The sequence below is a fragment of the Carettochelys insculpta genome, chromosome 10 (genome assembly GCF_033958435.1).
Source record: "Carettochelys insculpta isolate YL-2023 chromosome 10, ASM3395843v1, whole genome shotgun sequence".
NCBI classification, from domain to species: domain Eukaryota; kingdom Metazoa; phylum Chordata; order Testudines; family Carettochelyidae; genus Carettochelys; species Carettochelys insculpta.
Window position 1 is genome coordinate 28,270,287 of NC_134146.1, and position 18,376 is coordinate 28,288,662.

Consider the following 18,376-nt stretch of genomic DNA (forward strand, 5'->3'; position numbering starts at 1 on the left):
TATCTGGCTTTAGCTTCCAACCATTGGTTCTTGTTAAGGGCCATCTCATTGAAGTTGGTGGGGACTACTCCTATGCCTAAAAATGAAAAAGTGCTTCGCTGGATCAGGGCCCAGCTGCTCAGCATCTTGTGGGATCAAGCTCATTCCCATTCTTCTACTTTCACTAGAAAACAGCGGATGGGCTTTAAATGGGCACGTGCTTTATTTAAAACCCATAACAAGAGTTGGATTTTGTTCTCTTTGGAGTGATGGGTATCTGAGTTCACATATCACAAGCTCGATCAGGTTTCCCTTTTCACATCTAAACTTGTCAGGCAATTGTGCTTTTGCTGTCAAAGGCCCTACAGTATCAGGGCTGGATTTCCAATTAGGCACAGAAGGGACATGCTTAGAGGTGCCAGCATGTAGGAGCATCTAAAAGTTTAAAGTGTGTGGAAAGTTTCATCTTTTACAAAAAACCCCCACAAAGGCTGGGGTGGAGGGCCGAAAACACTGTGCCTAGGGGTGCATAATTTGTAAATTCAGCCCTCGACAGCGTGTAAGTCCCTCTTCCTTGAACCTTCTCATTTCATCATTTGTCTCTTTCAGAAAAACACTATAAACCTTTTTCCCTTCAAAGCTGTTTTGTAACAACCTATATTTTCAGTAATCTATTTTTCCTAATAAAACATTTTTTATCATTTTAATATTTTGTATACATTTGTATTCTATTTACAGTGTCAAAATGCAGTATGTGAGGGTTGCTATAGAAATGCAGTTATTAATTACAGCATAGTTAAAGAACTATATAATCAGAGAATCTTGTAAGTTGTGGTTCCTGCAATTATTAATTATGGTTCATTTAGGAACGCTGATTATTTCAGTAAGATGCCGAGAGCAACACCAAACTGCTTAACAATGTTGTAGGATGAGTTAGAATTGATGATGAAACTGATGAAAAATACATAAAAGAAACTTTCTAAGGATCAGTCATGAAGAAATCTTGGCTACATGATATTAACACTAACCTGCTATGAAACAGTACCTGAGAATTGAACTACCTGTTCCTTTTTTAAAATTTTGGGATGTGTTTTTTTCCTTGTGTTCTGTAGTTAGTAGAGAAAAAAATCTCAAGTTTTTTTTGTGTTTTCCCTCATTTACAGTTGTGTTGTTTGCCCCCAGCTTGTTTTTGAGAGAGAAGGATGTGGTTTTTTTTAATATGATTGTGGAGTTCTGCCTCACTGTTGAAGCATGTACATTTTTTAATCGTTTGAATTTTTTCCCTGGTTTGTTTTATTTTTCATCATTTTTCTGTTCTTATTTGTGGAATATGTTTCATATGTTCAGGCTTTATCTATCTTTGAACATGTGCTTGGCTCTTCCCAAAAATTGCTTTGTTTTTTTCCCCTGTATTTTTGTGCTTTTTTTATTTAATGATTTCATTTACATTCTGTTTCAGAGTGTTAGATCTACCCTTTATGATAAATTTTATTTACCTTTTTAAAAGTAAAGGTCTTTTAAATAAGGTTTATAATTTTTTTCTTCAGTCAGATAACTTCAAGTGTAAAATAATTAACTTACTGTCATCTGTATAATATCTATTTGTAATATTCCTCTCTGCAGCCACAAACATGGCATTGAGTAGAAATTTGGCTCTTCCCTGGGAAATTGCAACTTTGACTGATAACCAGTGAAGAAAGGAAACCATGCATAACTTTGAGCCACAAATTGGAGGGTTTAATTGAAATTTAGCAAAACTGTTCCTGCCACTTCTGATGCATTTCCTAAGTTAATGTTCATCTAGCTGCTTAAGCACGTGCTCTTTAAGCACCCATTGACTTCAGTGAGTTGACTGATGATTAAATTTAGGTACATATTTAAGTACCTGGCTGTATCAGGGCCTGTGTGAGGAAACACACATGTTGTTAAATGCAGGTTTTCCTCCTACTGAGTCCATGATCCTCCTGTGTATATCTGTGGGAAGTCCAGAGATTTTTATAATACACTTTGCCATAAAATTTGTCCTTACCTTAGTTATTTTCACTCACAAAGTAATCAAATCTCCAATAACAATTTTGCATCAAGTAAATTCCTGTCTAAGAACAAATATGATCCTCCTCATACAGAAATGTCATCTGTAGGGTCACAAACCTCTATCAAAATGGATCCTTCCTTTTTTAATGTAAACTCATTTTCCCCAAAGAGACTTTCTCTGATCCCGGTCAACAGTAGAGTCTGACTTAAACAGCTCTCCTAATCTGCATGTTTCCCCCTGAGAATGAAGTCCTAATCACTCATTCAACAATTGTCTGTGTTGCAGATCCATTGAGTGGACTTGCAACCCTCCTTCTAGCCCCCAAACTTTCTTTAAAATCTCTGCACAGTTGGTCTCAGGCTACTGAAGAAAACAACTTCTAAATGGTTGCTAGGTGGCAGATCTCCACTTTGCAAAGCATTTGCTATAGTGTATTACTATGGGATGCTGTGGAACAGATTGGCTGTAGGCTCAAGTCTCTATATCAAAGCTTTTTTGTATTGGTGTTTTTAAGTTAAAAACTGTGGTAAAATCAAGTTCACATCTTGCAGGTAATGAAAGTACAGTGCTCTGTGAGCCAGGTGCAAGGACGTTGGGGGTAAGTGTAACAAAGCAGTTGTTGGCCACACGCACGTACATGTGTGCACACAAACAATTTTATTAGGTAATGAGTGTTTGTGGGTAAGGGGGGGGTCTTACAATAAATACACGTGTTAGTCTTTAAGGTGGTAATAGGACTGCTTGGTTTTGTTTGTTTGTTTCCTTAATCTCTGAATCACACAGAAATTACCTGACTATTTAAAAAACTAATTTAGGTGGTAGAAAAATTGATGGCCTGGGCCAAGATTAAAAGAAATAGACAGTAGGCATGAACTACACATTCCTAGTTGTGGTGTGGTTCTGGGTTTTGTAAATGAAACTCTGGTCTAGAGAGGGTCCTGAGACAAAAGAAGATCTAGATTCAAGCTTCCCTTCCATTCAAGAGACTTCTGTTCTGGTGTTTCAGTTCAGATCCATTATAGTGAGGTAGAAATGGAGCTGTCAAGTTCAGATCTGAATTGTTCTCTCCCCAGACTTACGGAAGTTCAGGATCCAAACTTCCATAAGTCTAAAGATACCAAATCAGCGTTCCTATTTGCAGTTTCTGTACCATAAATTTATTCTTATGCCTTTTTAGCATATGTCCCCTGATGTGGACAATTAATACGGGAACTAAAAAAATTGTTACATATCTGAAGCCTGCTTATGTTAAGTATACTGATTTTTTTCTTAATTTTCATTCATATTAAATTTCAGTTAATGAAAGCGATTTTAACTGTTTTGAGTCTAGAACGAAAAGGTGAGTAAGAATACCTAAATACTACCAGGACTATTACAACATGAATGCGTAAGACAGAGAGAAGTCCTCAGCAATATATAATTTTTAATAGCGAGAGTTTCAGTTGGTGTTAGTTATGTGGTTTCTGTATAGTGTATTTTGCATCTCTCTCCTGTTACCCATGCTTTGTTTTTTGTAGCTATTGACAAATGCTAATTTATAAGTCTTTGGTCAAAGGTTATTCTAGAGTTTGTTCTTCCATTGCATCTGGGAGAAGCACACTGCTCAGCTGTGAACTCTGCTATGTGTCTGCACAGGGAGACAACCATGGAGCTGGAAGGAACCTCAAGAGGTCATAAAAGTCCAGTTCCCTGCACTTGCGGCAGGACCAAATGTCATTCAGATCATCCCTGACAGACGTTTGTCTAAACTGCTCTTAAAAATCTCCAACAACAGGCACCTTTCTACTCAGCTCTGGAGAGTACTTGTGTGTTGGGACTAGTGGAACTGGAATTGGAGAGTCCATGTTCCCTGCTGCACTGTTATTGACAGGCCACGACTGGGAACAGGGAACACTACTGCCAGGGAGCCTGGCTGGAATTAACTCAACTACATGGACAGAGCAGTCCAAAGAATTTAATAAATTACCACATGTTCAAGTTAACCTAAGTTCACCATCACATTTTCCACCTGAAAGTGCTGGTACTTTGAGTCCTCTGAAGTGCAGCAGCTGACAGCATGAACCACGGAAATAATTTAACTCCTCCCTCAGAGCCCTGAATTTTGTAAACACAAACATTGCCCAGTGATAGACACAGTGGATGATGGAACATGAGCTGCCCACACATACAGTAGACTGACAAGAACAGGTAAGTAAAATTATTGTTTTACTCTACATAAGAACAGCCACACTAGGTCAGACCAATGATCCAACTAGCCCAGTATTGTGCCTTCCAACAGTGGCCAGTCCTGGGGTATTAAAGGGAATGAACAGAACATACAATCATCAGTGATCTACCCCTTGTGGCCCACTCCCCCTTTCTGTCAGTCAGAGGCTAGGAGCACTCAGAGTATGTGATTGCATCCCTGACCATCCTGGCTATCGGCCATTGCTGGACCTATTCTCCATGAATTCATCTAGTTCTTTTTTAAACCCTGCTATAGTTTTGACAGTCACAATATCCTTTGCCAATGAGTTCCCCAGGTTGACTCTGTTCTGTAAAGTATTTTCCTGTTTGTTTTAAACCAGCTGCCTATTAATTTCATTAGGTGACATCCTGCTTTTTTATTATGTGAAGCGATAAATAATACTTCCCTATTCAGTTTCTCCACACATTCACAATTTTATAGAGTTCTGTCACCTTTTCCAAGATAACCAGTCTCAGTCCTTTTAATCTCTCTTCATACAGATCAATTCCACACCATTAATAATTTTGTTGCCCTTCTTTTCCAATTAAACATACCTTTTTTTAAGATGGAATTATCAGAACTGCATGCACTATTCAAAGTCCAAGCATACCATGGATTTATAAAGTGGCATTATGATATTTTGTGTCTTACTGTTTATCTCTTTCTCAATGGTTCCTGACATAGTTAGCTTTTTGAGTGCAGCTGCACACTGAGTGTATGTTTTCAGAGAACTATCCACAATGACTCCACAATCTTTCTTGAGTTGTAACAGCTAATTTGGACCCTATCATTTTGTATGTATAGTTGAGATTATGCCCTCCAGCATGCATTATTCTGGATTTATCAATAATGAATGTCGTCTGCAATTTTTGCCCAGTGACAATGTCATTAGATCCATTTTCAAGTCTGCTATCTTGAATAAACATTGTCATCACACTGTTTACCCTTGTCTCCAGATCATTTATGAATATGCTGACTAGCACTGGTTCAAGTACAGATCCTTGGGTGACACCTTATTTACCTCTCTGTCCATCTGAAAACTAATCATGTACTCCTACCCTTTGTTTTCTGACTTTTAATCCATAAGATAACCTTCCTTCATATCCCATGAGAGCTTACTTTGCTTAAAATCTTTTAGTGAGGGACCCTGTCAAAAGTCACCTTTGTCCACATCATTTCCCTTCATAAAAGCCATTTTGAGTCTTTCCCAATAAATCACATTCATCTAAGTGTATGGCAATATTGTTCTTTGCTATAGTTTCAAATAATTTATCTGATATTGAAGTTAGGTGTAGTGGCCTATAATTGCCAGAATCACCTCTGGATTTTTTTTTAAATGATGTCCTTGTAGCTATCTCCCACTCATCTTGTACAGAACCTGATTCCAGTGATAGGTGAGACTACACAAGTGGTAGTTTTGCAGTTTCCTATTTGAGTGTCTTCAGAACTCTTGGGTGAATACCATCTGGTTCTCATGACTAATTACTGTTTAATTTATCAGTTTGTTCCAAAATCACCTTTACTGTAACTTCAGTATGAGATGGTTCTTCAGATTGTCCCCTTAAAAAGAATGTCTAAAATATGAGAACTGGCCTCACATCCTCTGCAGTAAAGACTGATGCAAAGAATTCATTTAGTTTCCTTGCTATGGCCATATCTTCACTGAGTGCTCCTTTAGCATGTGAGGGCAGGTCTACACTAGGGGAGAAAGTTGACCTAAGGTGCTTAGTTACAGCTATGAGAATAGCGTAGCTGGAGTCAACGTTCCTTAGGTCAAATTATATCACTGTCACAGCAGCAGGAGATCAACAGGGGCATCCTTGGCATTCAATTTAGCAGGTACATACATGACCTATTTAAATCGAACCCCAGGAGACCGATCTCCAGTGTGTCTACCCAGCTCTAAGTGTAGCTTGGTCATTGAGTGGCATCACTGATTGTTTGGCAGGCTCCCTCCTTCTGATGGACTAAAAACACTTTCTGTGGTTAGTTTTTGAAGTTTTGGGTCTTTGCTCTTCAAATTCTTTTTTGGCCTATCTCATTATACTTTTACATTTAACTTGTCAGAGTTCATGTTCCTAAGAAGCAACACTGCAGAGACCACTCCAGAGGAGAGGGGATTGACCACTATGTTACTGCCTTACGCAAACTGGCTGCCATATGCAATGCTGGGGATTTGACAGACTCCCTAATGTAGAATACGATAGTCTGTAGCACTTGGGATCACCATTTGCAGGAACAGCTGCTCTGTAAAAGCAATCTTTCACTAGATAGATGCTTAGACATGGGGTGAGTGGCAGAAGCCTTGAGAGAGGATGTAAGCCTGAGGAGGCACACACTCACAGAACTACAGGTAGTGAGACAACTGCATGAAATCAAGTGGCCAGGCTCCCCACATGCACAGGGAGATGCACAATCTGGTAAAGGAGTAGTGCCCTACATTAGTACAGCTTTGCATGGAATGTGACAAGTTCAGCTATTTTGAAGTGTATGAAAGAGCAGAGAAGGTCCCAGAAAGATTCATTCACACATCTACAAGAATAGGGTGGCACATTGGACTGTGGTGACATCATCATGGTTCTCTCCATGGATAATGGAGACCAATTTGAAAGCACAGGTGTAGGTGAAAAATAATTCTGGTACTTAACATGGTACACCATTTTGAAAGTCCAAGCAACAACCTGGACTCCATCTTGGCTGCTCTTCTCCTTCCTCCCCTGAAGGCACTTTCCCACTCTTTTGATCGTTTGTTGGAAAATTGGACTGACATGTGACCTAAGTTCTGCTCACTAATAACTGGCTATTTAAGGGCTGCCTCACCAGTTCCAAGGGGCTCCCCTTCCAAATAGCAGAGTTTTGGAGCTGCTCAGAGGAGCAAGCCAGCACCACATGGAAAGATCTGGTTGAGGGAGGGTGAACTTACCTGAAGGCAAGGGATGTGCCACCTGGTGAGGACAAACACACACCCATGATGATAGAGGGAGGCTAGAGTAAGCCAATCCATCGTTTGGGCGCTGATATTGTCTAACCACTCCTTAACGTCTTAGTGCCATTTGAAGACAGAAACCAGGGCTGTCTCATTGGCATGAGGGTCTTTAAGCTGCAGAACACGGTAATGGTTCTTTGACCCTCTGTTCTCTTACCTGGGTCCTGGGGGTGGGAACACACCTGTGTTTTAGTGAGCATTCCATTCCTCTGTTACTTACTTTTTAGTTTGGGGAGGATAGGTCCTTATGAGTTCTATGTTTTATATCCCTTAGTTTATTTTTCACTCTCACCTTGTTGAACTGTTGAATAAATACCTTGTTTGTTTGCACCCACATTTTAGTTTGTTTTATTTTCTTTAAGGGGTCCATGACAAATCCTGATGATAGAAGCGGGTAGGGGGATATTCCTTTAGGCTGGTTCCCTTTTGGCCAGGTGTACCAGTTAACATGGGGATATTTTCCAACGACAATGTGGTGACTTAAAGGGAATCTGTGACTTGTGGAACCTATGTGCTTATCACAAAGGAAAATTCAAGCGGCACCATGTAATCAGGTGTACAAGGTGCTCAAAAGTTAGCAGAGGCAGGTCTATAATAGTTCCTTTAGAAGCCAGTATAACCTTGGTAGCCAACATGGCAGTGGCAAAGTAGCCATCAGGCAAATTACACATCTGTCTAGCGATATAGCCAGTGAAGTAATAACTGAAAAATAAATGCCACTATAGCCACTGGCCACAACTGATGGCCTCTTGCTTGACCTCCAAAGCCAAACTCTTGATGGTCTGTGATGTGACGAATGTATTTTGGCATATAAGCCTGCATAAGAGCTCCAGCATGCTGATAACTTTTATAACACTATTCAGTCACAAGAGATGGCTACTCACATGGGTGGGCATTGGTGGATGGAGGTGGTCCAGAGGAAAGCACTGGACTGACTTCCTGAGTTGAAAATAATTTCAGGTGATATCCTCGTTGTCAGTGAAGGGAGCAATGATATAGAAGCTGAACAAGACCATGCCAGAAATCTGTAAGTGCTTCTTCAATGATGTAGGAACAGAATATAAAATTGAACTCAGTAGAACTGCAACTCAAATAGCATGAGGTGACATACTTTGGCTGTCTGCTCACAGCTGAGGAACTGAACAAATTCCAACAGCATCAAGGAGTCAGAGGAATGCCAGCTTCAGTGGATGTAGAAATGGTAGAGTGCCTCTTTGGAATGATAAAATTTCTCTCCAATTTCTATCCACACTTGATGGTAGAACCAGAACCTGTATTTTGGAACATAAGTCAGAATGTTGAATGGAATATGACAGGTCCTCAACAGCAAGAATATAACACAGTAAAACTGATAATTTATGCCTCACTCTTAAAGTGTGATGAACTGAAGTAAGGCATGGCTTTTTTTGCAGGGGCAGACAGTTGTTTAACACCATAGTTGCTTGACACCATAGATACGCCAAATAAATAAATTTTAAAAAAGCCTCGGACTGTGGTATTTGGAGTGGAGCGATTCCATAAGTACACGTATGGCCATCTAGTAATAGTATAATCAGCCACAAACTCCTAGAGCAATGGTCCCCAAGCATTTTCAGTTGTGCCACCCTGAGCTATGACAGGATGTTGGGTGACTGGAGCTTCAGGAGTGGGGGAGACGAAGTCATGCTCAGGGCAAAATGAAGGAGCCACCAAAACCTCTCTTGCTGCTTTCGGAGTGCTGATCAGACACTGCCAGGTCCTATCTCCAACCAAACTCTGCAGTCATAAACCAGGCCCCTGGCAACCCTGAGCCTGGGGCTGTGTCTGGACACTGGCTGAGGGGAGCAGTGGTTGGAACTGGGGCAAGAGCAGAGCTGGGGCCAGAGAGGGGCTGGTTGGCATTCCCTCCCTGTGCCCAGGGTCATATCCAAGTTCAGAGCACCCACTTGGACACTCCTCTGTGCGTCCCTGGGGAGAGAACACCCCACAATTTGGGGACACCTGCCCTAATAATGGTAAAGTTCCTCCTCAGTGCTCCAAAGAAATTGCAGCATGCTGTTGTGCCTGCATTTCTGCCAGACAGAGATCAGACATTGTTCAGGGTGATTACTGGCATTAGCATCCACGCTATATATCGAGTCTCAGCAAGTTGCAGGAAGGAGAACAAGACACTAATGCTGTGAACATGCAGCAAAGCTGAAAGAAATCAAAGAGGCTATAGAAAAAGGACATCCAACTATAGCAATTAAAAGAGCAATACTAGAAGAGTGGCCAGAAGACAAAAGCCAACTACCAGGAGGAGGAGAACTACATTTTCAAATTAAAAATAAGATGTGTGTGCTGTATAGAACCATATTTGCAAGACCGGGAGCTGTCTTAACTCATTGTGAAAGGATATCATTCAAAAAAATGCATGCCTCACACACGGATTGCTGTCCCAATCCACCTGGGAATAAACGTACAACTCTACTCCTTGACAGAAAGGTATGAAACCTGCCAATTTTATTATAGTTACCACATGAGCTGCCCACCTGGCCAGTGCAGGAGTGCCAGACTTGTGTAATTTTTGATGGTTCACAAAATGATTCCAAGTTTCCGCACCCCACCTATATATTTTTTAAAATAACATAACCATGGACTGGAAACAGTCCCTCTCCCCCTCCCACCCATACACCGCACCAGGGCTCCCTACCTGGTCTGTGCTGTGTTCTCCTGCCTTTCACTGGGCACCCCCGACCTGCCTGAGGTGAAGGAGCAGCTGTCCAGTGTAGGAGTGAGTAGCAATGCCAGCTGCTTTGTGCATCCTGGTGAGTCAATTTCCCCACATGGCTGCAAGAGGGGGTGCAAGAGTTAAGGGTACAGGAAGTACAAGGGGTAGGAGCAAAGGGGGAGAGGGCAGGGGTTACGGGCAAAGGAGGGATGTGCAGGAGCTCAGGGGTTGTGGCAAAGGAAGGAGATGCAGGCGTTAGGGGCACAGGAGGCATAGTATGGGAGGGAGGTGCAAGTGTTAGGGGGAGGGGTTACAGTCAGTGAAGACCAGGTGTGAAGCAGGAGCCTTGTGTTTTCCCCAAACACATAGCTTGTTTTTATTTCCCTTGAAGATACGTAATGTACCAAAGCCATATAAAAAGTTGCAAAATCATTATCACCACAATTTTTCAAGCCATGTAATTCATAAGAATTGACTGCCAATAGATTTGTTGTGTATTTATTTTCTTACTAAAAAGTTCTACCCTTCTCCCATATTTGTCCTAACCCTTGTTTGGCATGCAGCAAAAGAATCTGAGCGAGCCAGCTCGGATTCCCTCTTTAGAAGAAAGAGCAAGTTTGCTGGAAGAAAGTGTTTATGCAAATCTTGGGCCAACTTCAGTTTTGTCAGTAGCCACCCCATGAAGCTTCAAATATACACAGGAAGGCACAACTTGCGAGGGTACCGCTGTCCAGCAATTTTGTTTCTCTGAATGGCAGTGACCCTTACTTTGTCTCGTCCCTGAACAGGGGAAGACTTGCCTTGCAGGGTGAGATGGTAATTTCTTGGCAATGTCTACTCAATCCACGGCCTCTTGGAATGTTTGGGCACTACAGAGCTAGTGCTATGTACAAAGGGGGTGGTCAATGGGATGTGGATGCTAATCTGTTGGGAATCTGGGGTAGGCCTCAACAGTCATACTCGAGTGCTGAAGAGCCAACTGCTATTAATAATTTTTTGGAGACAAGCTGCGAACAGGATCAAAGTCTTGGTTTGCAATCCCTTGTTCTTCAGGTTTAAATGAATCCCCCAAAATCCCCCTGAACTGAGTTTTGTTCTGTTTCTGCACCCACCCAAACATCGTATATACAAAAGTCAGAAACCTTCTGAAAGGGGAGCTGGGTGCTACTGGAAGCGCTTACTCCTGCCCACAGCTAGGGCTGCTCTACACTTCACTGTTGAAGCTGCATCCGCGCTGCTGTAGCACATCAGGGAAGAGGCTACAACTGTGGTGGGTGTAATTAATACACTTCTGCCCGAGGCAGGAGAAGCCTGCCTGTGAGTACAACAGGTGCCTGTTCAGTATAACTGGCACTCCCACCAGTGCATTTTTTTTATACTAGGGTTAAGTGCACAGGGTTGAGCAGCCATAGCTTTATTTATCTGCACTGGGCGTACTAAACGCAAGAGGCCTATGGCTTCCTTTCTGCTTGGAGCCTTGGGAACAGCTTGGCCCTACTCCGGTCCTGGCCAGGGCAGGGCTCGTGCCCTGCAGTTAGCAAGTGGGACCCCATGGCCAAGGGCTGCCTGCGACAAGCCCGATTACCGTTCCACGAAGCGGTGGCTGGAGACAAAGCTCACTTGGCTCCCAACGGGGACCAATGGGGGGCGAGCCCCAGATCCTCCCGCGGGGCTCTTCCTGCCCACGCCCTGGCTCTGGCGCGCAGCTGGAACGACTTTGGGGTCCGGGCAGCGGCAGGAGCCGGGAGACTCCCCGCGCGCGGTGGTTTCGCCGGGTGCCCGCGGGGAGGTGACCTGGCTCCGGCGGGCTGCGGGGCGGTTCTTGGCTCCAGGCGCGGCGGGGCGGGGCCGGCTCAGGTTGAAGGCTGCGTGAGTGGGTGGAGTCCCGCGGAGCGCTGCCCGCGCGCCCTCGTCCGAGTCGGGCTGCGAGCGGCAGGTGGGGACGGGAGCGGGGTTCCCCCCCCTTACCCGGGTGAGAGGCGCGTCCCTTCCTGCGGCCGCGGCCGGAGATGCGGTGAGTTCCCTGGTCGGGCTGCCGGGGGCCGCGGCTCTCTGGCCGCCGTGCTTGTAGCAGCTCCGCGGGAGGAGGGGTTGTGCGGGGCTGGCCCGGCCCGGCAGGCGGGGGCGGGCTTGCCCTAGCCCAGGGCAGCTGCAAAGTTCCTCTCCGGGGGCGGGGGTCACTCCCCGGCTGGGGTGGGCGTGCGCGGAGCGACCGCGTGGTGCTGCTGACTGCTGCTTTCTGCCTAGCCCCCGGAGAGCGTGCCGGGACCGGGCCTCCTCTGCTCCCGTCCCGCGCCACTGGCCAGCCTGCGGAATTCGCCATGGATGGGGAGAGTGAAGTGGATCTTGCTAATAACAACCTAATGCCACAGTGGAGGAGGAGATCGACCCCCCAGCTGCACCCCAAGAACAAGCCTAGACCCCAGTCTTACCAGAGCCCCAATGGAGTCCTCATCACAGATTTCCCCCTGGAAGACAGGGGGACGTTCACTGTGACTCAGCCTGCTGAGACAGTCCTCACTGCTCCAGGCAACAGACCAGTCCAAAGGAGCCCCTCCTCCTGCACGTCCAATGTGGGATCTGTGCCAAATGGAAAACTGGGGTCTCTAGAGTACAAAGCAGTACCCCCACAACACTCTTCTGACTGGTCAACTCATGCCCTGCCTCTGAGTCCTGGTAACTTAGTAAACTTGACAGCCAGTGATTCAGTAACTTCGCCCAATGATGAGCTGCTTCACCCTGTGATGGTTTCTAGTCAATCCGCACTTGTCTCAGAACATGAACAGGTTGTTTTTATGCCAACTTCTGGGGCCTTCTGTGGAAATACTACCTCACTGAATAACCACACAATGGCTCTTTCGGAGTTGCAATCTGGCCAGCTTTCTAAAAACTCAGAGAAGGCACAGGGGAGGTCCTCATTGGTTTCCCGGACGGCTCCCTCCCAGCAAAACTTAACTCTCCAGAGACTGACATCAAATCAGAACACGCTCCCAGAAAAGCAGTCAGTCGTTCTCAGTACAAACAGTCCTGCTGCCCTTAAAGTGGGAAAACAACAGATCATTCCAAGGGGTTTGGCTTCTGAGATAAAACTAACAAACAAAACCAGCCACCAAAATGCGGACCCAAACAAAAGGACCCTCAAGGTCCGAAGCATGTTGGAGATGCGTAATGTGCCTTTGGTAGCTGATGGTGATGAAGAGACAGAAGGTGACCTGGGTAGCCCAGGGGCATTGCGACGTGGACTGAGGTCTACTTCCTATCGAAGAGCAGTAGTGAGTGGCATTGATTTTGACAGCTCTACAAATTTTAAGAGAAAAAATAGAATGTCCCAGCCTGTACTCAAAGCTGTGATGGAGGACAAGGAGAAATTCTCTAGTTTAGGAAGAATAAAGGTAAGTAAACAGGTAGATGAAATCTACTTTTTAATGGTACTGGCTGCTTCAAAAGTAGTGGATTGCACTCTATGTATTTTCCATTAATACTTTTATATTTGAGTTCTTTATTTACCATTCAAAACTTCTCTGTCCTCTTTGAGACATGTCAATAAACACTTAAAATTTCCCCAATTTTACTGTAATGAAAACGGTACTTTTAAAGGGATGCCATTAATTTGAAAACTAAACAGTTTAAAAAAATGAATTAAAGGTAATTTTCATATTTCATACTTGTCACTGAATCCACCTGCCAATTTAGTTTTTGTTTTGCACTGGTATGTGTATATTAAAATGTTTATCACACCCGAGTGTATGTTTTTAAATAGGGGTTACTCTGAAACTGACTTCACAAAGTGCTGCCTAATGCAGAAAATAAATATGGTGGTAAAAACTTAGTCCAACTATCCCTCCCCTTATGTCTTTCAATTAACTTACTTGTTACTTGTAACAGTATGTTTAAAAAACACTCGAGTAGAAGCAAACGTTTTAAATTAAGTCATTTTAAAGTATTTTGAAGCCACCTCATGTTTCCTAAAAGTAGAAAATGTTATTTTGGTCCTCAAATGTAATACTTCTTGAAGAATAACTTCATCATATTGTATCTGTCTATGTTAGTTATAATGATGCCACAAAGCCTTGCTAAAAATTGTGGTAAGATTTCATGGTTTGAAAGTGTGTTATCTTCATCTTTGTGTTTCTTTTCACTTGCTTTCTACCCTTCAAGTAATGAATGCATTTAATAAATTGATAGATTTAAAAGCTCTGTGGGGTGTCTTGGAATTGTGCGGTAAAGCACTCCAGGCAAGGCAGAATAGCTGTAACTAGTAGAATAATTGTCAAGTACATGACAGTTCTCTGGCAAACTAAAAACTGAGGGGATGGGGGCTGGGTTCTGTCACAGAAATGATATACAGTTTCAGTAGGTCAGGTTATTCCGTTAGATTTTTTTTTTCCTGCAGCCCTCACCTAGTGAGAGTGATGAAGAGTTCTACTTATAATGTTGCTAGTGGGGTGGATTGGTGTTTTTGGTCAGTTGAACTAGTAGTGTTGAATACATAAAAATCTAAAATGTAGTTCACTATTAAGGTTGTTTTAGTTCAGAAGCGCTTGTTGTGGTCTCAGAAACTAGATTACATAGTACCTTTTATGTGAATTTTTTGTGGTGTGGAAAACAAAGGAAAGCTAAGCTAGCAACTCTGTCAAGGACATCCTAAACTTATAGGATACCAAAGAGTCAATGTAATGGAAGTTTATTGAACTTGTGTGATGTCATAGTATTAAATATTTTAATGGTTTTTTATTCGGTTAAAGAAAAAAGTGCAATGCAATGAATGACTAATCAGTTAGAAGAAACTCCACAGCAACTTTGTCACGTCTTTAGTGAAACAATACTCATCCCTCATTAAATGAGTACTTCACTTATGAATACTTGCTAAAACGAGGGACACGTATACCTACCTTTGCTCACTAGACGAGTGAACTCCCTCCTGCTAATACGAGCCATGCCCTGCACTCCACAGACCCAACACACTGCAGCCTGAAACCCCCCAGACCCAACCCGCCACTGGGCTTTAACCCTCCCTCCCGCTCATGGTCCCAAACTGCCCCCAGCCTTTAACCCTCTCCAACCCCCCCCCCACAAAGTGCACTTACCTTTCAAAAGCAGCGCCACATGCTGCCTCTCCTTAACTGAATTACGAGCACTTGGGACGAATCAGACTTTTACGCGTATTTTAATGGAAATTTAGTGTCCTCGTACGAGTTTTCGCCTACAAGCAGAAAGTTGGGAACCAGTTGTGCTCGTTTAGCAAGGGATCAGTGTAGCTTGTGTGAATAATTTGCTAACTGACAAAAGTTTATAAACTAGGAATAATTCAGTGCCTTGACTAATATTAAATAAAATAACCTGTGTCGTGGTCAGTGGCTCTGTTCATATTTTCATGTTTTTTTTCTTTAAAAAAATCCTAGAAGAAAACACTGAAAGGACAAGGGACCTTTGATGGGGAAGGTAAGCACTGGAGTTTGTCGAATTTTTTTGTTATTTGAATGCATGTTTCTTGGGGGGAAAAGCTACCAACAACCAAGCTTTAAAATGGTTAATGTTACCAGATTTTACAGTATTTTATTATAGAAATGTATGTTTGTTAATTCAGGCTTTTAGATTTCAGTTTTCAGCTGGAAATAGTTATGAAATACAACTGCTATCAAATTCTGTTTGTAGAATTGCTTAAAGAATATGGAAAGGCAGGTAAACAAATACCTTACACTTGAATATAAAAAGGAACTCTTTATGTATTTTTATGTATATTATTTAAGATTCAGCTCTTATAAAAACGCAGTGGAATTTGCATATAATAAACCCAAGTCCAGCCAGCTGATTTCAGTAGTCAGCCCTCTTACATCAATAGCCCTTTAACTTCATTTGGAGTCTATGTGAGTGACAAGATTACCCTACATGGATCAAATTTCAGAATCAAGGGGCAAGGTACCATTCTCTGGGTTTCAAATAAAAAACAGCTCTCACCAATGCTTATTAAAATTATCCCTGCTGTCTAACATCCTTTCTTTCTTGTGTTTCCTTCCTGTCCCATAAGCATGAAGTCTAAATGTCATATTTTGTTTCTACCCTTCTCTGTCCCCTCACCTATGGTTTGTTTTTTTTTAAATTGCCTGCATTCCCTCCTCTCTCTTACAATCCACACTCTGTAATCTTTCCTGATTATGGTAAAGTGTGCACTCTCTGTTGTCAATCGTTCATCTCTCCTCAGGACCATTCAGAACCTAGTTGCCATTCAGTCATCTTCCTTTCCCACTGTTTTGTCTCTTCTTTTCTCTTTCCTGGATATGGTATATTGTTTCAGAAACTCATCTTTGCTTTGGAAGCAGTCCATGAATAGGCCCTGCCTTCATTTTCTGCGACACGTCCTTACTCCTGATTCTGGGTCCAAGGTTCTCTTCCAACTGTTTCCTTTGTCTCCATTGGTCACTCCTTGTGCTTTGCTCCCTATAATGCCACTCTGGGTTCAGTCATTGCATGCCAAGCTTCCATCCTTGAGAAAGTTATGATAGTCTCACATATTCTTTGGAGCCCACTGAACATAATGAGTCAGGCCCACTTTGTGGTTTTACCATAATTCTTTCTATTGTAAACTCTTCTAGAGGTTTTTTTGGGCAAGATCTTAGAAGAGTGGGGGTTGGCAGAGTTGCCCCATATACAGTGTTTCTATGTATTTATGATTATTGTCTGATGTATGTAGACACCTCATAAATTCTAGCCCTTATGTACAGCTCTTCAGCTGAAGTGCTGAAGGACATAGCAGCTAAAGTAAGTCTGACAAGAGAATTCAATGGACTTCTAAGAACTCACTCTCAGTGTCTTTCACTTTCCTCCATACATGTAAATAAATATTCCTGGGGGCATTCTGTGCCAAAAAGTAAAGTATTTATTTTTTGTGCAAGGTTTTAAAATTTTAGCAAAATTCTCTGCAAATTTTATTGGTCAAAGAAACACTACGTAACTGTGTCAGTTTCAAATGTTTTGTAATTTATTTTAAAAATACCTGTCAGCAAGTATGTGTGTAGCAACACAGACAGAAATTCCCACAGGAGTGGAGAGTTAAATAAACCTCTGTGACACCCCAGTTCCTGTTTCTCTGCCCCCTCTCTGAGCACAGTCAAGGGGGGTAGACACCTGCACCCTTCCCCGCAGAGTCTAGTTGCAACCCCTCTTGCCCAGATACCTACACCCTTCCCCGCAAAGCCTAGTTGTGGCCTCCTCAAGTCCAAGTATCTTCCCCTCTACTCCCAGAGCCTAGGCATCCAGAGGGAGGAAACAGCCTGATGCTCAGTCCTAGGATTGCATGGAGTTTCTTGTGCTCCACCCTGTCCTTCCCTCAGGGTGTCTAGGAACCTCCCTCTCCCTGCCAGTGTCGATGTGTGAGCTCAGCTCTTCTGACCAGAGGGGCAGCCAGCAGCACTGCAGCCCATATCTCTGGGATAAAAGAAATTGTGCAGTGGTGCCGAATTCCCCTGGGAGTAAACTGGTAGGTTGTCCAAAACCTTGACTCACCTTTCAAGTATCTCAGCCTTTCTCCTCTAAGTGTTCCTTCTGTTTGTAGCTTCGCTCCTGTATTTTGAGTTCCCCTTTTTTCCGTGTGCTTGTGTTTCATATATTCAGCAAAAAAAGCATGAGCACTAGAAAAAGCTGGTCTCCGTGCTTGTGTTCCTTCCCCATGTGGGCTTTTTTTAATGCATTAATACTGGTAGGGTTGAAGCATGTAAGTGTGCATGCCCCACATTTAGCAAGTCTTGGAAGAAGGTATTTGGGTGTGCTCCCCAGGCTCTGTCTTGGGCAGTCCTGATTTTAAAGTTCTTGAAGTCAAAATTTGGGATTGTTTTCTGCCTTTCCCAAAGAAATAAGAAGATGACTAACCATGTAAAGAGTGCCGTAGATGATAGGTTTGTAATTCTTATTATTATGTGCATGAGATAATCAGGCACCTGGATTAATGACCTTAATGTGCTGATATTTTTTTAAAATAAACTTTAGTCATGACACATTGCACAACTGATTAGAGGGGGAGGGGGAATAACACTTATTTTTTTTTCTTAAAACAAAGGACACATCTGTTCCTTAATCCAGTCAGTAGGCATCTTTTTAACAGTGGTACAGTGTGCCATTGTTACTGCCCATCCTGCCACTGCCCATCCTAAAGAAGACACTGTCTTTGTCTGTGTTCGTGCAGTCTGTGAGCAACATGTACAATTTGCTTTATTTCATTTGTTTAAATGTCACTTCTAAATCTTTTGAAAATAAATAACTTGAACTCAAATAACACTTTCTGGCACTTTTTTTTTATTCTAGAAAATGCGGTATTGTATCAGAACTATAAAGAAAAAGCTCTGGACATAGATTCTGATGAAGATTCTGAGTCCAAAGAACAAAAATCAGACGAAAGGATAGTCATTCAGTATAAGCCCCTGAGATCAACATGGAGTCAGCTATCAGTGGTGAGTGTTTAGTGGT

General features: G+C 42.8%; 1 protein-coding gene and 1 long non-coding RNA gene across 2 annotated transcripts in view; both read left to right on the top strand.

Annotated features, from left to right (window-relative positions):
• Positions 1 to 5,366, top strand: part of LOC142018344 (uncharacterized) — a 28,074-nt gene extending 22,708 nt beyond the window's left edge. Inside the window, exon 3 of the long non-coding RNA XR_012646801.1 lies at positions 3,650 to 5,366. This is a non-coding gene — a long non-coding RNA (uncharacterized LOC142018344). The remainder of the gene's footprint in view (positions 1 to 3,649) is intronic.
• Positions 5,367 to 11,819: 6,453 nt separating this feature from the next.
• Positions 11,820 to 18,376, top strand: part of ARHGEF26 (Rho guanine nucleotide exchange factor 26) — a 114,323-nt gene continuing 107,766 nt past the window's right edge. Inside the window, exons 1-4 of the mRNA XM_075004078.1 lie at positions 11,820 to 11,930; positions 12,164 to 13,308; positions 15,319 to 15,358; positions 18,215 to 18,360. Of these exons, the coding sequence (XP_074860179.1) occupies positions 12,238 to 13,308; positions 15,319 to 15,358; positions 18,215 to 18,360 (1,257 nt within the window). The 5' untranslated portion in view covers positions 11,820 to 11,930; positions 12,164 to 12,237. The remainder of the gene's footprint in view (positions 11,931 to 12,163; positions 13,309 to 15,318; positions 15,359 to 18,214; positions 18,361 to 18,376) is intronic.